This window comes from Peromyscus californicus, unplaced genomic scaffold (genome assembly GCF_007827085.1).
Source record: "Peromyscus californicus insignis strain IS unplaced genomic scaffold, ASM782708v3 Scaffold_3__1_contigs__length_106647218, whole genome shotgun sequence".
In the NCBI taxonomy this organism is placed as follows: Eukaryota; Metazoa; Chordata; class Mammalia; order Rodentia; family Cricetidae; genus Peromyscus; species Peromyscus californicus.
In genome coordinates, this window is record NW_026294551.1 from 95,547,401 (window position 1) to 95,566,781 (window position 19,381).

Consider the following 19,381-nt stretch of genomic DNA (forward strand, 5'->3'; position numbering starts at 1 on the left):
CCATGCTAGGCTTTACTACACTTGATTTACTGACGGATCTGGCTAGAATTAACAGATGGAATGAAGCTTCAAAATTCCACATGAGCTTTAATTTATCTAGGTGTCACCTCTGTATCCCTGATATTCAGGACCTAGATGTGCCTCATGTAGCTATCAGCTGCAATGACCCAAACCCACAAGCAGTATGCAGAGCAGCTGTCCCATCCAGCTGTCTATAGAACCCCAGGAAATTAAAAGGAAAAACCACTGTCCAAACAAGGAACTCATCCTAAAGGACTTCACATGAAATGACATAACCTGTAATGCTCATTTCTATGGTCATTTCAAGTCTAATCCATCTACCCACCCACCCATTTGGTGAGGTTTCTATACGGCAGAGGTTTTCTGTCACACTATTTATTCTTATCTCTAAGAGGTGCTTTCTTTTAAACTTGTACAAAGTTTAAAAGTCATGTTAGAAGTAAAATCACAAAGACATGCTTTATATATTCAGCTTATGAAGTTGACATATGACCTTCTGACATATGAAACATTCACAAAGCCTTTCTTTCAATGTAAGTAATATTCCTACATCTATGCAAGTATAATATACAAAAAATGCTTATCAGAGTAACTTAATTAAAATGAAATGTGTAAAAAGAAAAAAAATTTTGGTAATTAACCATTCCATACTATCAACTTTAATAAGGACAGTCAGATCTCAAACTCATTTATAACACTCATTAGATACAATTAAACACAGCAAACATCTCATCATTATAAATAAAATACAATTCCCAAGGTACACCTTGCCAAGAGTATAGATGAAATAGTCAAGTATAATATCTTTAAAAGTATATTAAATATTTAATAGTCCCTGAAACTGTAAGCATGTACCCATCATATTTCCTCAACTTACATGGTAATTTTTCAAATAGTTATGACATAGAAAAAGAAAATAATCATCCAGTGTTCCTCTGGATGACAAAATTCACAGGCTTCTCCTTCAAAATATTTATTCTCATTCTCTTTTTCCTTTCCTCAGCCTCCCCACCTCTCTCTCTCTCTCCTTTCCTATATTCTCACACACATTACTCAAGGGATCAACCCCAGCCCAGAGCAGTTTACTTTCCTCTCACCTTAGACATAAGAAAGACTAGACAGAGAGTGAACTATCCCAGCATCTGAAGACACAGTGTTGGCGTGGCCTCCCTCTCTAGTGAAGATGCAATGGCAGTGCTTGAATGACTTTATCCTACTACATTCTTTCATCTGCACAATCCCAAAATGTCATCTACTTAGACAAATGCCCACCCTAGAACAAATACCATTCCTAAATCCAGGGCCACATATGGGATAAACAGTTTCATTCATCAGAACCTCTCACCGGTGCTGGTGATATGATCACTCTATTTTCTGTTTATGTTAAAAACATGTTTTCTAAATATAAATATTTATTTTCATTCTGAAACAAAATATACCTAACAGAAAACAGGCAGACATTTGGAACTCGACACTTTCAACAATGCAGAACCAAGAAAAAAGAAACACGAACAACAGACATACATGGATACACAGCTCAACAGGACACCTAGACAATGAATGCTACAGTATGAAAAGCACTAATATCTAGCGGGTGATGGACTGAAGCAGAGTCATGAAAGTGGCCACCAGTGTTCCATATCCTTCTCTAAATTCCCACAGGGCCCACTAGGTTTGTTTATCTTTAGGCATTCATACTTCCAGCATTCACACTACACCCTACTAGGCTTCCTGATACAGTGGCTAGCACATAGTCTATGTACTTCATGAGCTTAGACCTGCTGGGAAAAACAAGAGTGATCTAATAATCACCCAATGCACACCAAACACAGCTTGAGTCCTGGATCAGAGGAAATCTTGTTCCTCTCATCTTTCCTAACATCACTGGAAGTTGGGAGTCCATAAGACTCAGTCTACTCTTCACCTACTCCTGCCCACAGGGTTGGTGTACTGGGAGGGCTCAGTACAAAGTGTACTCTTCTCCTGCCATACAGGGCCACAGCACACAGTGCAGGGAACCTACAGCCATCTGCCCTTCTCCTTCTGCTCTGAGCACTGAGGACGAACAAGAATGAATAGCATATTAAAGGCAACAATGCTCACCTCCTTGCATCCTTGACAAAGAGCCTTCCGCACTCATCAACTGGACATGTTATTGAAGACCAGCTACTTGGCCTTGTTCCTTCTAAAGTTTAATGCTGTGATTACATGTCACCAGTCTCTTGGATGTCATATTACACCCTGAGAAGTCCCAATATGCTGGCTTGAATTATCCGAGCTTATCAGGTTGCATACCTGAACCCAGACACATCTTTGAGGGTTTTTTTTTTTTTGGGGGGGGGGTTTGTTTGTTTGGTTTGAGGGGAGTGGGGAGGACTGAGTTTTGCTATGTAGCTCTGGCTGGCTATATAACTATGTAGCCCAGGGTAGCCTTGAGTCCATGGTAATCCTCCTACTTCAGCCTCCTGAGAGATATGTGAGATTACAGGCAAGAGCCATGGTATCTGGTATGTCTTTGCCTCCTCTAATGCATGCTCAATACCTTCTCTGCCTCACCACTCCTTTTTTGTTGTAGTTAAAGCAGGAAGTCATGGATTAAGAAACAAAAGGCCAAGTTTACTATGGGTTCTGTGCAAGACTCACCTACCAATATTTGAATATGGATAAGGCAGTCTTTCCCCTGTGAAGTATATGTTGCTAACTTAAAACATTCAATTAACCAGCAAACTTCAGGCTCTAATAATCTTCAATAAAATTGGGCTCAATCTGGAAATTCAATGAAAACTGACACAAATGAACTGTCAAACCCTGTCAGAGTGGTGGAAGACAAACCACAAATGCAAGCTAGACCACTGTTCTACTCACTCTTGGGTTATACAGAAAAACCAGTGCTAGATTCATTCAGATCTGTGCATATCTATGCCAAGTAGAAGGTACCACCACATCAGTCTCTCCCTGTTCATAGTACAGGGCACAATAACAAATACAAGATCTGAGTATCCAAGTTCTCAAAGGTGGCTTTTCTCAGAAGCCAAGAGACACAATACAGGAGGGCAAGGGGCAGCTGTTCTGATCAAGGCTGGGACTCTGTAAAGTCATCCAAGCCCTGTCCCCCCAACCCAATCTCTACCACTGTGTTAGAGGTACCTGGAGACCACAGCACTCCCAAGTGGAACTGAGAGCCTGGTCAGGCAGAACCCAGTAGGTGCTGTATGAAAGGGAATTTTGAGGTTGATTTTAACTCAATATAACAACAACAACAACAACAACAACAAGTGTTTCCAGCAATCCAATATGTGCCTAGAAATGGGACAAAGAATCACCCCAAGAAGTAAAGGCCAAGGAGATGAGGACACTGGAGCAACAAGCTAGCAGACTGCTGTCATAGTCACTGAGGATTATTGTTCTGTGGCTCAGTCCAAGTCTGGGGCTGGGGCTGTCCTAAAGCACATGTCTAAATCCCTGTGGGTTTAGGTGGAGAAGATAGGGTCTTTCTTGGAGAATATTTCTATCTTCCCCTACAGCTCTGATACAGACCTGACCTTTGTAGACATCCCAAGCAGCCACATCCCAGATTTTAATGTACAGACCAAATACTGGGAAATTTGTTAAAAAATACAGATTCTAGCCAGGCATTGGTGGTTCACGCCTTTAATCACAGCACTCAGGAGGCAGAGCCAGGAAGATCTCTGTGAGTTCGAAGCCAGCCTGGTCCACGGAGCGAGATCCAGGACAGGCACCAAAACTGCACAGAGAATCCCTGTCTCGGAAAAAAAAAAAAAAAAAAAAATACAGATTCTAATACATGAAGCCTACAAGGGGGCTCAATCTCCATTTTTTTAACAAGCAACCCGGAAGGAAGCATCTATGCAACATGTCTGCATATTCAACTGTAACAAGAGACTCGTGGGTTCCAACATGGGGACTGAAGCACATGTCACATAGAATCTACTGGAGGTCAGATGCCAGGACTGATGACTGAAAAGCTCTAGTAAGTGAACAACTATTTCTGATGGGCAGGTAACTCATCATTATATTTTATAAAACAGAAAAATCAAATAGGCCCCAAAACAACAAACAATATGGGTTTCATTTCAAGCAACATGTTAGTGCCTTAGGTAATTCTCCAAGATCTGTCAGTAGAGACATAAATCACAGTAGTCTGAAAGTGTGGAAAGCGTGTCTACCAAGGAGAGGGCACTCACTGGTCAGTATCTGTATAAGGCATGTGTTCAGAAGGTAGAGCTTTGGCATACCTTGTGGTAACTCCACAGAGTGAGCCTCAGCATGGCCCTATGGTCGTTAGAAGCTTGCATAGCCCCACCTGAGCTGCTGGCACCAGGTATCTAAGCCCAGTGTCTAATTCACTGTTCCATTGCTGTGAAGAGACACCATGACCACAGTAACTCTCATAAAGGAAAGCATTTAAATGGAGGCTTCCTTACAGTTTCAGAGGTTTAGTCCAGTTATCAACACTGCAGGGAGCATGGTAGCACACAGGCACAGGTAGCTGAGAGTTCCACATCTGGATGTGCAGGCAGCAGGAAGAGACACTGAGCCTGGCTCCAGACCTCAAAGCCCACCCCCAGTGACATATTTCCCCCAACAAAGCCACCCCTCTTAATCTTTTCAAATAGTGCTACTCCCTGATGACTAAGCCTTCAAATACATGAGCCTGTGGGAGCCATTCTTATTCCAACCAGCACACCCAGTCAGCATCATTCCTAGACAAGCTATATGCTGTATTGGCTCGTTACTGCCATCTAGGATGTTATTCCACTGTAATTTTGTTGAGACTGTCATGAACACCACTCTTCTCTATGAAGTAGTCTCGGAATATTCTGATTCTCCCCATAAGGACTACACAGAGTACTTTCATGCCTATACTTGGTTCTTTAAGAGAGACCATTACCACTTTTTAAAAATATGACAGAGCAGTAAACTCGAAAAATCCCAGAAAAGCTACTCCCCTAAATTAAAAGTGAAGGGTGAAACTGAAGCTCATTACTCACTGAATTAATATCAAACAAGTACAAATTAACTCAACAATGGTGGGTTTTTTGTTGTTATTTCTGTGAGGGGACATGGTCTAGCAATATACTCTCAGACGGCCCAGAATTCATAATCCTCCTGCCTCAGCTTCCAGAGTACTAGAATGCCCAACCACACTAATTTTAATGTATAGCTCACTCTCTAGAGCTCAACCTGAAGCTACTAAAGGGTTGGGTTCACATTTTTCTCTAGTTCCTAAACTAAGATCCATACACCACAAACACAATTTTTTGAGAAGAAAGGACACTGACAAAACATTTCCACTGATGACATAAAACAATTCTATACTCATACATCTACAAGTATAGAGCCAACAGAGAACACTCAAAACTGAGATGTAACTTAAGAAGCATTTAGTCTAGAGAAATGGCTCAGCAGGAAAAGTGTTGCTCAATCATGTGGAGCTGAGTTCAGATCTCCAACACTCACATAAAAAAAGCCAGTTGTGGTGGTGCTATGTTCCCATAACCCCAGTGCTGGCTGAGGAGGCAAAGACAGACAGAGTCCAGGAGTTCCCTGGCTAATTAATCTAGCCAAAACCATGAGATCCAGGTTCAGTGAGAGACTACCTCAAAAAAATAAAGAAAAAAAAAAAAAGAAAGAAAACAAGCCAAGGTAGAGAGTGATTTACAGGAAGACACCAGATGACCTCTGGTCTCCACAGGCTGACATATAAGCAAAAGCACCTGTAGACACATGGGCACACAAACATACAATAATTAAAAATTTAAAAAGCATTTCATTCTTTACAAAGTGCTTTTATTTCCCCTTCCCCCCATTAAAAATACCAAAATCTTGTGCAGAGACTACCTCAAGTCTCTCTGTGACTTTTTATCATCAATCCCCCTGGTAACACCTCACGTTATGACTAGTAGAAAATCTGTGGTTTACCACTTGAGAAAGCATGCACTGAATCAATTTTCACACTTAGATAGTTATAAGGATGTTAAGAAAAACAAACCACACATTTCTTTTCTTTTCTCCTCCTCTTGAACAAAAACCACATAAGTATTTCTTAAAAAGAGAAATTCACAAAGGTTTACAATTTTCATACCAATGTGTACATATTAAGCTCAAAAGATCCCATATAAGTCATGCCTCTAAATTAAAAGTTAAGAACGAAATCCTAGCTCATTATTCATGGAATTAATATCATAGAAGTACAAACTCAACAATGAATTTTTTGGCACATCAAGAGCCTATTCTATATATTCTAAAATATATCCTAAAGCACAAGAAATTTCACCACTACCACTGGGGAGTGGAGGGTTTACAGAAAGCTGAAGGAAGAACAGACTTTATTTCACTACATCTGTTATCCCCAATATATAGGTTAAGACCCAGTATCTCAGAACTTCATTTTATATAAGAGATGCCCAAGAAAACTGAGTATTAAAAATCCAGGGGTTAAGAAGATGGCTAGTGGCGAAAGCACTTGCCATCCAAGTGTGAGGACCTGTGTTCAATTTCCCAGAGGCCATGTAAAGCCAGGCATGGCAGCAGGCCTGGAGTCCCAGTGCTCCTATGGCAAAAATGAGAAGCAGAGGTAAGAAGAACCCTACAAGTTCACAGGCCACCTAGCCTGCATAGCACACAAAACAACCCGAGACCTTGTCTCAAAACAAACTGGAAGGTAAGTAAGGACCAACATCCAAGGTTGTTCTCTGACCTATACCACAAGCTGTGGCAAGTGAGTGCCCACACTCACACACACACAAGCACGCACCCCCCAACCCCACCCCCGACACATACACACTCAAAGAACAATTTAACTGATTCAAAGAAAATTAATTGTGGTGCCTCGGTAGGGGAAGAAGATAACAAGCCCCAAGCTCCAACTCCCCCCACCCCACCCCCCCTTTTTTTTTAATGAAGCATGCTGTGCAGTGTGAGTCAGCTTACAGGAAGGAAAGGTGGATTCATAAGAGGAGATCAAACAGCCAGCAATGGCACTCCACTCCATGGCACTCTTAGATTAGAGTGATTTGCCATGTACAGCCAGCCAGGAAGAAAGCAGCACATGTTCACCAGGCAGAAGGGGAACCTGTGAAGACGTTCAAGAAGATGCTCTAAGTGAGGAACACTTAGAACATCAGGGAGGAGCAGAGATGGTGAAAGATAAGAAAGACTGTGCCATCCTGAAAGATCACTAGGAGGCATGCCTCCAACTAGAGGATGACATGGACCCAAGGGAACTTCCTAGATATCCAAATGAGGAACATATCCAAAGACCACAATTTTGCCCTGAAATGACAGCAAGAAGTTTTACAACTGGGAAAAGGTGTTCATGTCCTTCCCCTAATGCTCAGATGCCTAAAAGGAGCAGGGACCCAGGGGCCACCTGCAGTAAAGAGCAGCCAGTACAGAACTAGTCACATCAAGGACTACACAGATGATTCAGAAGACAACAAAATGATGGGGATGAGTAGGATGTGTCAACCCTGAGGCTGAGATTCCCAGTCTAAAGCTCAATAAATTGTTATATCAGCTGGTATGGGAACTGCATAAGCAAACCCTTACCAGGCTCTTAACCCTGGTACAACCTAAAAGGATCTTCACAAAAAAGGTGCCCTTCTATTGTCCCCATGATGTTACTCACTGTAGGTGACCTGACATTCCACTCTTCATACTAAGTATCTGTCAGAAAGTACCAAATCTTCCTGACAGCTATTTGATGGAAGGGACCTTGCTGATTCGCACTCCTTCAAGCGCATGTGTGCAGGTTGGTGGAGGTAAATGAAAGCCCAGGATGGCCATGGCTACTCATAAAGTTCAGTGAAAGCCCATCTGCCCTCTGAGCTTGGCTGCACCTCAGTCACTGTTAGCCCTACCTCACCTAGCACGTTGTGCTGGTGACTCTTGCCCACTACCTACCTACTCTCAGCATTCTCTTAAGAACAGTTTCTATTCTCATCTCCAAGCTTCTCTGCCCCCGTGCTCACTTACTTTGTTGGTTTCGCTTGTCACTGGCATTTTTCAAAGGGAGGCAAACAGGACAGTCATGTCGTGTGCAGTTCTTCCAATGAGAGATGATTTGTCGTGAAGATGCACAATGGGCAACTATGACCAGAAAAACAACGAGATGTTATTTTTCTATCCAAATCGTCACACTTCAATTACACCTATATTATAATGCCAGATTCCATTAAAAAAAATGGTAACAAGTGTAACCATAATACAGTACAGGCAGTCCTTAACTTACAAACAGGCTGTCCAAAAAGTTTGTAAGTTGACTGTCAGTAATTCCAGCCAAAAAACTCCCATAGAAGCAATGTTATGAATGATGGGTGATTAAGGTTCCGCCCACAAAACAGAACAAAAGCTATCAACCTCTGAAATACTGAGCATCTACAATGAAAGGCAGAACAGAGTTCTACAATGCCACTATTAAAAAATAAAAACATTAAATTATATTTAAGGATGAAACCAGCTAAGAACTACCACTGAAGAAACGTAGATAGAGAAGCCAATGAGAAGTCTGTAGAAATTCTGAAAGGAATGCAGTACTTTCGTAAAGTACCTGGAGAGAGTAATTGACCCTGAATATTTCCAGTCTTCATGTTCTAAAGACTAACCTTCCCCTGTTCTGTGTTTCTATCATGATCAGAGTTATTCCAGGGATTCGCAATGGCACTATGGGATAGAGGGAGACCAGGGAGCTATTTCCCCCAAAGTTTATGAACACAAGAAGCAAGAGAAGAAAGATTACAAGAAAGCACAGCTGTTAACAGGAAACACTTCCTTCGGTGAAACTGAGGTGTATGGCAAAAAATAAATAAATAAAAATAAATTTAAAAAAAAAAAGGAGAGCACAAGATGCATGTGCCTGATTTCCCCGCTCCCAGGGATGATGACTTAGATGTCATCAGAGCAGCCTCGAGACAGAGGGCAGAGGAGTAAGGCAGTGGGCCACTGATAGCCTGAATCCATGAAACAACCACAAGACAGATGCTGGGGGTGCAGGGAAAGTTGTGTGCCTGCCTATGTGTATTACTGCCCCACACAACAACATAGACATTGACAAAGAGTACTCAAGAAGTGACAGAGAAGTCCTTCATGAAAGGAAGAAGAAAAAGAACAAACTCAGGGCATAGCCTTATGCAGGAGCAGCTCAGAGCATCAGAACACCGAATCACCTGCCTCCTCAGCAGGTGAGCTTTCAGTCAGATGTGGGGACTATGGGAACAACATATTCTGGGTCACACCAAAAGGAGGCCAGCACCTTTGCCAGGCAGGCTTCCAACCACCAAAGTTGCTGAAAATAATAAAGGCAAATTCTACCCTAACAACAGCCACTAGGTTTAGAAAAGGACACTTACCTTGGCAGGCTTTCCCAGCCTGACAATGCGTCATGTGATTCAAAACATTTTTCATGGTTCGACAGTGTGGGAGAGAGCAGGCCCGAACCTCTCCATTTGCTTGCTCTCGTCTCTGACATTTGTGGGCATGAAGCAGTAGAACCAGCTGCTGCTGTATCAGTTTGCGCTTTTCAGGGTCTGCTGTGGGGCCTGTTGCAATTGCTTGTGTGGGTACAATTCCCACTGATGTTTGCAACTGGGACTAAAATAAAACAAAGTAACAAAATATCTTATTAAATTTGAGTTTTGATTCATTCTAATTATTAGGAAAGCTCATGGACAAGATAGCCAAAAGAACTGGCACAGTTCTCTTTATTCCACCAAACACAAAAAACAGCTTAACTCAGATGTAAAGCTAATTCAAGTTCACTAGAATACAGTTATCATCCAATGACAACAACAACAAAAATGACACCTGCTCTAGATTGCAGCAACACAAACTCAATCCACCCCCTGCCCCTCATAAGCACCATCAGTGGAAAGCCGTGGGGCACCTGCCCCACAGGACGCTGCTGCGTATGTAGGTCCCAAGGAGTGAAATGTTGGCAATTTCATATGGTTCATTCTAATGGAAAAGACTGCCTTGGTGAACTGCAGCACAGAGCTAAGATCAGAGCTAACTTTTGTTTGATGGGTGTATCTCCGTACCACCCTGCATTATTTACATTTCATTGTAGCACACTCAGAGAATAACAGATGCAGTTTGATTTCACTATGGTTACTGCCTTTAGAAAGGCATGATACACTTACTGGAAACACATTGAGTATGTTTTTAAAGCTTTCTTAATTTAAGAAAAGAAATACCTTGTCTTTCATTAAAATTTCCACTCATATTCTTTTCTTTTTTTGATTTTTTTGGATACAGGGTTTCTCTGTGTAGCCCTGGCTGTCCTGGAACTCAGAGATCCACCTGCCTTTGCCTCCCAAGTACTGGGATTAAAGGTGTGTGCAACACACCCAGCCACTCGTAATATTTTTTTTCAAGAAGTACTTGGCAATCTGCTACAAACTACAGAAACTGAGTTGGTATGTCGTCATCTGTCTGAAATAAGTCTGCCTGTGGTAACTCTTAACTACAGGGAAAGTGGAAAGAGGGCTGTGGGGTCTTATTTTTTACAAATTGCCAACACTCTTCACACACATATACAAATTTACCAAAAAAGAAAAATAAAACGTCTATAATATACACTGTAACACCCACAGATAAAAGATTTCTGATCCTTTTTAAATATTTTGGTATTTCCAATTTGAGTCACTCATTTATCTTCTCTATTTTAATATAAGAATCATCAGAACTGGTGAGATGGCTCAGTGGTAAAGGTACTTGTTGTGAGGCCTGATGGCCTGCGTTAGATCCCCAGTACCCTCATGTTGGGAGGAGAGAACCAACATACAAGTTGTCCTGACCTCCATACATATAAACATAACAAACATACATTTTTTATTAGGTTTATTCATTTTACATGTGAGTATTCTGCCTGCATGTATTTCTGCACCATGTGCATGCACACTTGGTATCTACAAAGGTCAGAAGAGCGCATCCGAGTTGTGAACTATTGTGTGGTGCTACAAATCAAATCTGCATCCTCTGCAAGAACAAGTGCTCTTAACCACCAAGTCATCTCTCCAGCCCCAATTAAAAATATTTTTAAAAGAACCGTAACTATGTATTTACAATTAAGAAAAAATTATAAAAATATTAAGTGTGCATGTGTTCACATGTGTGTAGGGAAGCCAGGTTGGCATGGGTGTTTTCTACCTTATCTAATGAGACCCCATTTTTCACCAAATCTGAAGCTGTGGTTGTGGTTTTAGGTAGACTGCCTGGCCAGTGAATTCCAGGGATGCTCCACCAGCACTGGGGCTAAACACAGCTTTTTCAAATGTGGGTCCTTGGGATCTAAACTCAAGTACCCATGTAGGCACTTTACTGAGCCACCTCCCCACCAATGGATGGTCCAATTTTTACAAAGTTCCCAGGAACCGAGGGGCAGATTTAATTGCCTCTCCCAGGATGGTGTTTAATGAGCAACACAGGGCTTCAGGTGGGCCTAGGATCTGTCAGAAGCATTCTTCAGAGTCTCTTTCAACTTCCATATCATATCTAGTCCCTACTGCCCAGGAAAGCACCAAGAATATGGGAAGGTGCTTAGACAGGACCATCCCTTTAAAGCACAGGGCTGGCAAGATGGGTCAGTGGGGGAAGAGATCTGTCTTAAGTACAAGTACCTGAGTTCAAATGGAGAGAACCAACTTCCAAAAGTTGCCTTCTGACCTCCACACATGCATCATGAGATAGTATGAACAAACCTGCATGCAACTGCACCCCCCCAATAAAATTTTAAGAAGAATATGGCACAAAACCAAGTGTTGTTTCTCAAAAGTAATCCATACATTTCATACAATTTTCAAAATAGCTTAGAAAAATTTTGAAAAGCAGTTAAAAACGGGAGGAGGGCACCAGAGAAGTGGCTAGACAACCACTAGCACTGACTGGCCTTCTAGAGGATGGGAGTTGAGTTCTAGCACCCACATGGCTGCTCAGAGCTGTCTAACTCTAATCCCAGAGGATCCAGGCACACACATACACACACAGATGCAGGTGAAACACTCATATATTTTTAATTTTTTATTTCAAAAAATAAAAGGGAGCTGGGTGTGGTGATTCACACCTTTAATCCTAGCATTTGCGATGCAAAGGCAGGTGGATCTCTGAGTTCCAGGCCAGTCTAGTCTATAGAACGAGTTCCAGGGCAGCCAGGGCTACACAGAGAAATCAAAAAATCAAAAAAAAAAAAAGAATATGGCCTGGTCTACATAGCAAGTCCAGGCCAGCCAGCGACAGTGACCTGTCTCAAAAAGGGGGAAGAGGGAACTACATTGTCACATACTGAGAAATATTCTAGCTATAGATTTTGAATTCTTTCTTTTTACTTATGTGGGGAAAGGATAGGTGCACATGAGTCCAGTGCCCATGGAATCCAGAAGAGGGTGTTAGAGGCGTGGAGCTGGAGTTACAGGCGGTTGAGAGCGGCCGTGTGGGTTCTGGGGACTGACCTCAGGCCCTCTCCAGGAGCAGTGTGTGTGTGTGTGTGTGTGTGTGTGTGTGTGTGTGTGTGTGTGTGTGTGTGTGCGCGCGTGTGTGCCATCTTCACCGTGAGCTGTCTCTCTAGCCCTGTCTATAGACTTTGCAAAGTGTAGGAGACTTGAGTGCACAGGGTAGTTTAAGATAAAGGAGAGGGTCCAAGCCGAGGGTGGGAGGACAACTTTCCATCCCTGTGTTCCCCACAACTCAAAAACCTAACTACACATGGGATAAAGTAGGTTTTTTAAGTGGGGGGGGGGGAGGAGTAAACTAGAAAAAAAATTTTTGAATATTGAAATAAGAATATTTCTTCTTCATTATAGCATAGTGGCTTACATCTGTAATCCCAGTGCTCAAGAGGCTGAGGCAAAAAGATTACAGTAAGGTCAATGCCGGCCTGGGTCATAAAGCAAGTTTCAGGGTAGCCTGAGCAGTAGAATAAGACACTGTCTCAAATACTAAGGAGGGCTGGGGCTGGAAACACGGCATTACATTTAAAACACTTGCCAAACAGCAGAGGACTGAGTTTAGACACTCAGCACACAATGCTGGGTGGCTGTGGCAACTCACTGTAATTCCTGCCTCAGAAGGCAGAGAGACAAGGAACCTCCAGTGCAAACTGGCTAAAAATACTAGCCATACTGTCGGGCTCTATGTTTGACTGAAAAACCCTGCCTCAAAAAGAATAAGGTAGAGAGAGCTCAAAGAAGATTCCCCTACTGATATCAGCTTCAGTCTTCCATGGGCATGAGCAAAGACATGCATGTACACGTGCACACACAGGTACACACCTGACATAGATGCGTGCATATAAATATGCACACGCACCACACATGCATACACATGAAAAGAAGAAAAATAAAGTAAAACAAAACAAAACTAAAATAAAACTCAGCCTAAAGAATGGAGGAAATTAAGCTGGACAGTGGTGGTGCAAGCCTTTAATCCCAGCACACGGGAGGCAGAGGCAGGTGGATGGATCTTTGTGAGTTGGAGGCTAGCCAAGGCTACATTGGAAAAACCCAAAATCAAAAAACAAAACAAACCCCAAAAAGAATGGAGGAAAACTATCTGTAAATCATAAATCTAATGCCCAGCTGGGATCTGAAACATTTAAGAAAAAAAAATAAACTCTTACAATCCATTAATAAAAGACAGTCTTTAAAATGTGAAAAGGATCTGACTATATATTTCTCGCCCCCCCAAAAAAAACTCCAAAACAAATATAAATGGCCAATACAGACATTAAGCATCACTAGTTATTACAAAATTGTCAATCAAACTGGGCATGGTGTTGCACATCTTTAATCCCAACACTTGGGAGGCAGAGGTAGGTGGGATCTCTGTGAGTTTGAGGTCAGCCTGGTCTACATAGTGAGTTCCAGAGACCCTGTCTCGGGAGGGAGGGGAGGGGAGGGAGGGAGGGAGGGAGGGAGGGAGGGAGGGAGGGAGGGAGGGAAAAAAGAGAGAAAGAAATATAAATCAAAGTCACAGAGTATAGCTTTCAACCCACCAAGATAGCTTTAAATGAGACTACAGATTCTAAACAACAGCAGTGGTCCAGTAGAGGAGGACATGGAAGAACTGGACCCACATCATTGGAAAGAACCTAAGATGCTGGGAAACCGTCTGGCAGTTCCTCAACACAACAACAGTACATCACTATGTAACTGCACTCCTGGGCACATATCCAAGATAATTAAAAGGACATGTTCATACACAAACATGTAAAAAAAAGGTTCACAGGAGCATTATTTATAACAGCCAGAAACACAAACAACCCAAGTGTTCATCAAGGGAAGAATAAAATGTGGTCTATTCAAACTGGAATATTTTTCTCACCATTAAAAAAATGACACATGCTACAATAAACTTTGAAAACCTTAACTCTGTGAAAGAAGCCAGGCACAAAAAAAACTATACATACACTGTATATTCTATTTCTGTTTTATGAATGAATAGGAGCAGAACATAGATCTGGGATTAGCTAGAACTGAGGATTCTGGATAATTGAAGAGTAGCTGCTATTGGTATAGGGTTTCCTTTTGGGATGGTGAAAATGTCCCAAACTGACCAAGGCCATGGTTACACAAAGCCACTGATCTGAACACTTTATAAGAAAATAAGTACATAATACATGAATTACATCTTAATAAAAGCTAGATTTCTGTTTGATTAGTTTTGTTGTTTTGAGACAGGGTCTCATGTAGTCTAGGCTGGGCTAATCCTGCCCTCCACATCCCAAATGCCGGAATTATAGCTGTATGTCACCATGCCCCCAGCTCAGTAATCTGTTTCTAAAACTTTACTTCACTGATCAAAGTTGTCAAAATAAAACAGATGCTTTTTACCTTCAGTACAGACAATACAGAAAAACAACCACCATGGTTGCTGGGGTATATAAGAAAAGTACTCTCAAGTGTTCTGGTAAAAATACAGCTTAGAGTAATGTATAAAAGACAAACTTCCAGACTTGGGAAAGAACCTCTATCAAAGGAAACATGTGCACGCCTTCTGGTTGTGGGGGTAGAGGTTGAGACAATGTCTGCTCTGTAACTCAGGCTGTCCTCTTGAGTCTGCCTCTAGAATACTGAAACTATATGAAGGTGCCACCATCACCAACTGCATTTCATTTCCCCTCCCTCTCTTCCTTTCTTTTCTTCTTAGTGGCACTGGGTATTAAACCCAGGGCCTCATGAATGCTAAGTATATGCTTTATGACTGATCAGTCCAAAATCACTTCTTTTAACCCACTGCTAAGGAAGTAACTGGACAAAGATGTGCTACAATGCATACACAAGGTTAAGTATCACCTCGATTAATGAAAAATGTAAATGCCTATAAAAGATGACCTAAATAAACACTGTCACAGGTCTATACTGAAATAGTATGCAGCCATCAAAAATATGACAGACCTCAAATAACCCTAGTCAAAGCCAGGTGGAGTAGAAGTCCAGTCAGTTTTGTCTAAATTTTTGATAGACAAAAAATTAGAATACAACACAAGATTACTGTTACTTAAGGCAAAAATAATAACATCAAAGTAGACTTGTCAGTTTTAACAAAGAGCTACTTAAAGTATATTCAGAACTTAGTATTTAGAATAGTACTATAAAGTCATTCAGTTTTTCCTTATTAACTCTGTGTCGTATTTTTTTTCTGATAAAAATCATAGTTCTATAGTTCTATCATGGCAGGAAGATCTTTCAGGATCTAGTTTTATCTAATTTTCTACAACTAATGTATTGTGTCAATGCTTTACAGAAATTATTCATTATTTTTATAATCAAAACATTCCCCTTTGGAGAGAAATTACTGGGAAAAATGAAATTAGAAGAATCATAGAAAATGATAAAGAATTAGAGCTGGGGAATATCTCAGTAGTAAAGAGTTTTGCTGGAGCAAGTGTTAGGCATGGAGTTTGGATACCCAGAACCTACAGAAAGTCAGGTAGGCACTGGAAGGCAGAGATGAGGATTCCCAAAACTAGCCAGCTAGCTAACCAACCTAAATCAGTGAGTTCTGAGTCAATCCATAAATAAGGGGGAGGGTTGATTCAGGAGATAACAGATGCTAACCACTAAACCCTGGCCTCCACAGCACGCACACACATACACACACACACACACACACACACACACACACACACACCCTATATATGCACACACCCCCAAAAAAAGGAGAAAAAAGAAAACAGTGACAAATATGGAAAAAAGGAGAGAGAGAAAGAGAAAGAAAGAAAGAAAGAAAGAAAGAAAGAAAGAAAGAAAGAAAGAAAGAAAGAAAGAAAGAAAGAAAGAAAGACAGGCTCAGAGAAATGGCTCAGTGGTTAAGAGCACTTGCTCTGGGAAGCAGAGCTGGGTCCCCGCACCGATATAAAAAGCCAAACACCTGGTGGATCCCTGTAACCCCCATTCTGTGGGGGATGAACACAGGAGGATTTCTGGGGCTTGCTGGCTTCCAGCCTAGCCAACAAAATGCAAGTGGCAGCTACAGGAAAAATCCTGACTTAACAGTGATAGAGGAAGACAAAGGACAGCCTCTTCTGGACTCTGCACACACGTGCACATGTACCCACACACATCTCTGCCTACACTCACACATCAACAATTTTTTAAATTTATTTGTTTGTTTGTTTTTCGAGACAAGGTTTCTCTGTGTAGTTTGGTGCCTTTCCTAGAACTCACTCTGTAACCCAGGCTGGCCTCGATCTCAGAGAGTGCTGGGATTAAAGGTGTGTGCCACCACCTCCCTGCAACAAATATTTTTAAAGACAGTGTGGTTAGCACAAAAAAAATCACAACTGTTCAAAGTGCAGAGAGTGTTAATGTGAGTGGCCAGTCACAAATAGGACATCTATCTATATCATATTGCCTTCACAAAGCTCAGGGATCGTCATGGAAGACAGGAGGAAATACTGTTAAGGGCCAGAGGCTGAGGAGGAGCTAGAGTGAAACTGTCTTCTGGATACAACAGGACTGCTACGACCATAAACTCAGACACCGTGGTTGCCTGCACATGATCAAGCCGGTCAACACTCCAGCATGAAGTGTGAAAGGGTTCATGAGCCCATATTGAAGATCTATGGACAGTTGATGGCTTGGGAGAGCAGGTTTTCTAAGGGATGTGCTAAGTCAACATACTCCAGTGGAAGCATATGGGAGCACAAACTGGAGTTGATTGATCATTAAAAAAATAAATAAAAAGACACTAAGTTGAGGAGTTAGGGAGGAGTTATGGGGAAAAGTGGTGGGTGTGAGTGTACGCGTGCACGTGCACACATGCATGCACAAAATGAATATATACTGCTATCAAATTCTCAAAGAATAAAAATGTTTTAAAAGTCTATAAAGAAAAGTACTATAAGATGAGATGAGTAATTTGTAATGCACAGGTGTAAACGCCCACTAGTCAAGAAACCTAAGGCATTAAAATAATCCCCACCCATCACCAACATTACTCTTCAGATGGGCTGAGAAACGCGAACAAAACTCACTGACCCAGGTGCATCAGGACACAGCCCATTCATACACCGGCAGGCTTCACTAAATGTGACCATAAGCTCTTACATGTGTGGCAGGGAGTCAGTTTTGACAGTGTGCTTTTTGTTTGTTTGTCTGTTCTGCAACCTGGAGTGGTGAGCTAACATAGTGGTAACTCTACAAGAAACCACTTAATCTGAGTGTGGATACTGAGAACATTTAACAGCAGGAAAACGTTTCTGAACACTCAATGAGCAAAAACATTAATTAAAAATCAAATGGCAACAACCCTGTGGTTTGTCTGGCAGTGCTCACTGTGTCACATCACATGACTCCACTATAGTAACCTCAGTACTGAACACAATGTGTGCACTTTGCACTACATGTCCCATCATGCTGACTCAACATCAACACTGCATATTTTTACTGCACACACAAACTTTTCTGTTCTTAAGAAACATAATGGTTTAACTACAAAAAACAAAGACTGAGTACTTCCCTTCTGTCATTCCTCAGTAGTAATGTTTCAGAACGTATTTTATTTTATGTGTATGGGTGTTGTGCCTGGATGTCTGTGTGGTGGTATTTTACTTGTACTGAAATGTGATTTTAATTGTATGTTAATAAATAAAGTTGCCTGGGGGTCAGAGCTATTAGAGCCATAGCAAGTGCGTGGCGGCGGTGGCACACGCCTTTAAGGACCTGGAGGGCGGTACATATAGGCAGTGACGAGGCAGTCACATGTTTGGGTTTACAACCAATGAGAAGGCAGAACAGCTAGACTATATAACGACATACACACAGGAAGTAGGCCCCTTTCGGAGAGCTCTCTTGGCTGAAGAGGATCGCTGAATCAGGAAGGGTGAAGCTCTTAGCTCTGACCTCTTGGCTTTCTTCTCTGAATCGGCTCTGTGTTTCTTATTTAATAAGACGGTTAATCTACATGTCTGTGCACCATTTGTGTGCTTGGTGCCCAAGAAGGCCAGGAGAGGCTGTCCCATCCATCCCCTGGACCTTAGTTACAGGTGGTTGCTAGCCCCCATTAGGGCACTGGGAACTGAACCCAGGGTCCTCTGAAGAGTAGCAACCAGTGCTCTTAACCTCTGAGACGTCTCTCCACTTCAATGTATCAGAATGTGTGGTTTTAAAAATTGAGTTTCTACCTTGAGTTCCAATTAAAAAAAATTATCAAATTAAATTCTGCCTTGGGACTAGGACTGAATTTCCAAAATGTCCCCAATACACACCTACACTGTTCTGCAGTACATATTTACACAAAGCAGCATTCTCAGCACTGACAATTATAAAAACAAAATATCAACTAGGAAAATCATTGAGGATGATGCTCTATAAGCTGCAGAGTCAAACATTAAGACATTTAAATTTTATGTAAAAATAAACAAGTAGATCTATCACATCCGTATGCAAATTACCATTCATTTTCATAAATGGTGCAACTATATGTATACCCCAAAACAGTCTAAAGGTAAGTTTATGATTTTATGTTATCAGAAATGCTTTGTATGCCTATTTTATATACCTACATTGCCAGGGTCACACAAACATTTCTTGGATGAAAAAGGGGTCTTGAATGGATGAAGTTTGAAAAACACAATTCTATCCCAAGAACATATTCAGAGATATGAACAAAGGATATATATTTGTTTATATATAAACAAGCTTATCCTGGCATCCCACCTAGAAAAGTAAGCTATTTGCTAGTAAATGTTCAAGAATCGGCAAGGTCTTCAAAGAATTGTGTGTCTTAAACATTAAGGAGAAAGGATCAAGATTTCTTCCTCCGCAGACCCACAGACCCGAGCAGATGCATGCAGCCACCCCCAAACTCTGCATGCATGCCCTTGCTTCTCGAACGCTCCTCC

At 41.6% G+C, this 19,381-nt stretch overlaps 1 protein-coding gene across 1 annotated transcript in view; it reads right to left on the minus strand.

The window, feature by feature from the left end:
• Crebbp (CREB binding protein) overlaps positions 1–19,381 on the minus strand; it is a 141,728-nt gene that overhangs the window by 48,408 nt on the left and 73,939 nt on the right. The window contains 2 exon segments of the mRNA XM_052759244.1: positions 8,020–8,133; positions 9,393–9,633. Coding sequence (XP_052615204.1) covers positions 8,020–8,133; positions 9,393–9,633 — 355 coding nt within the window.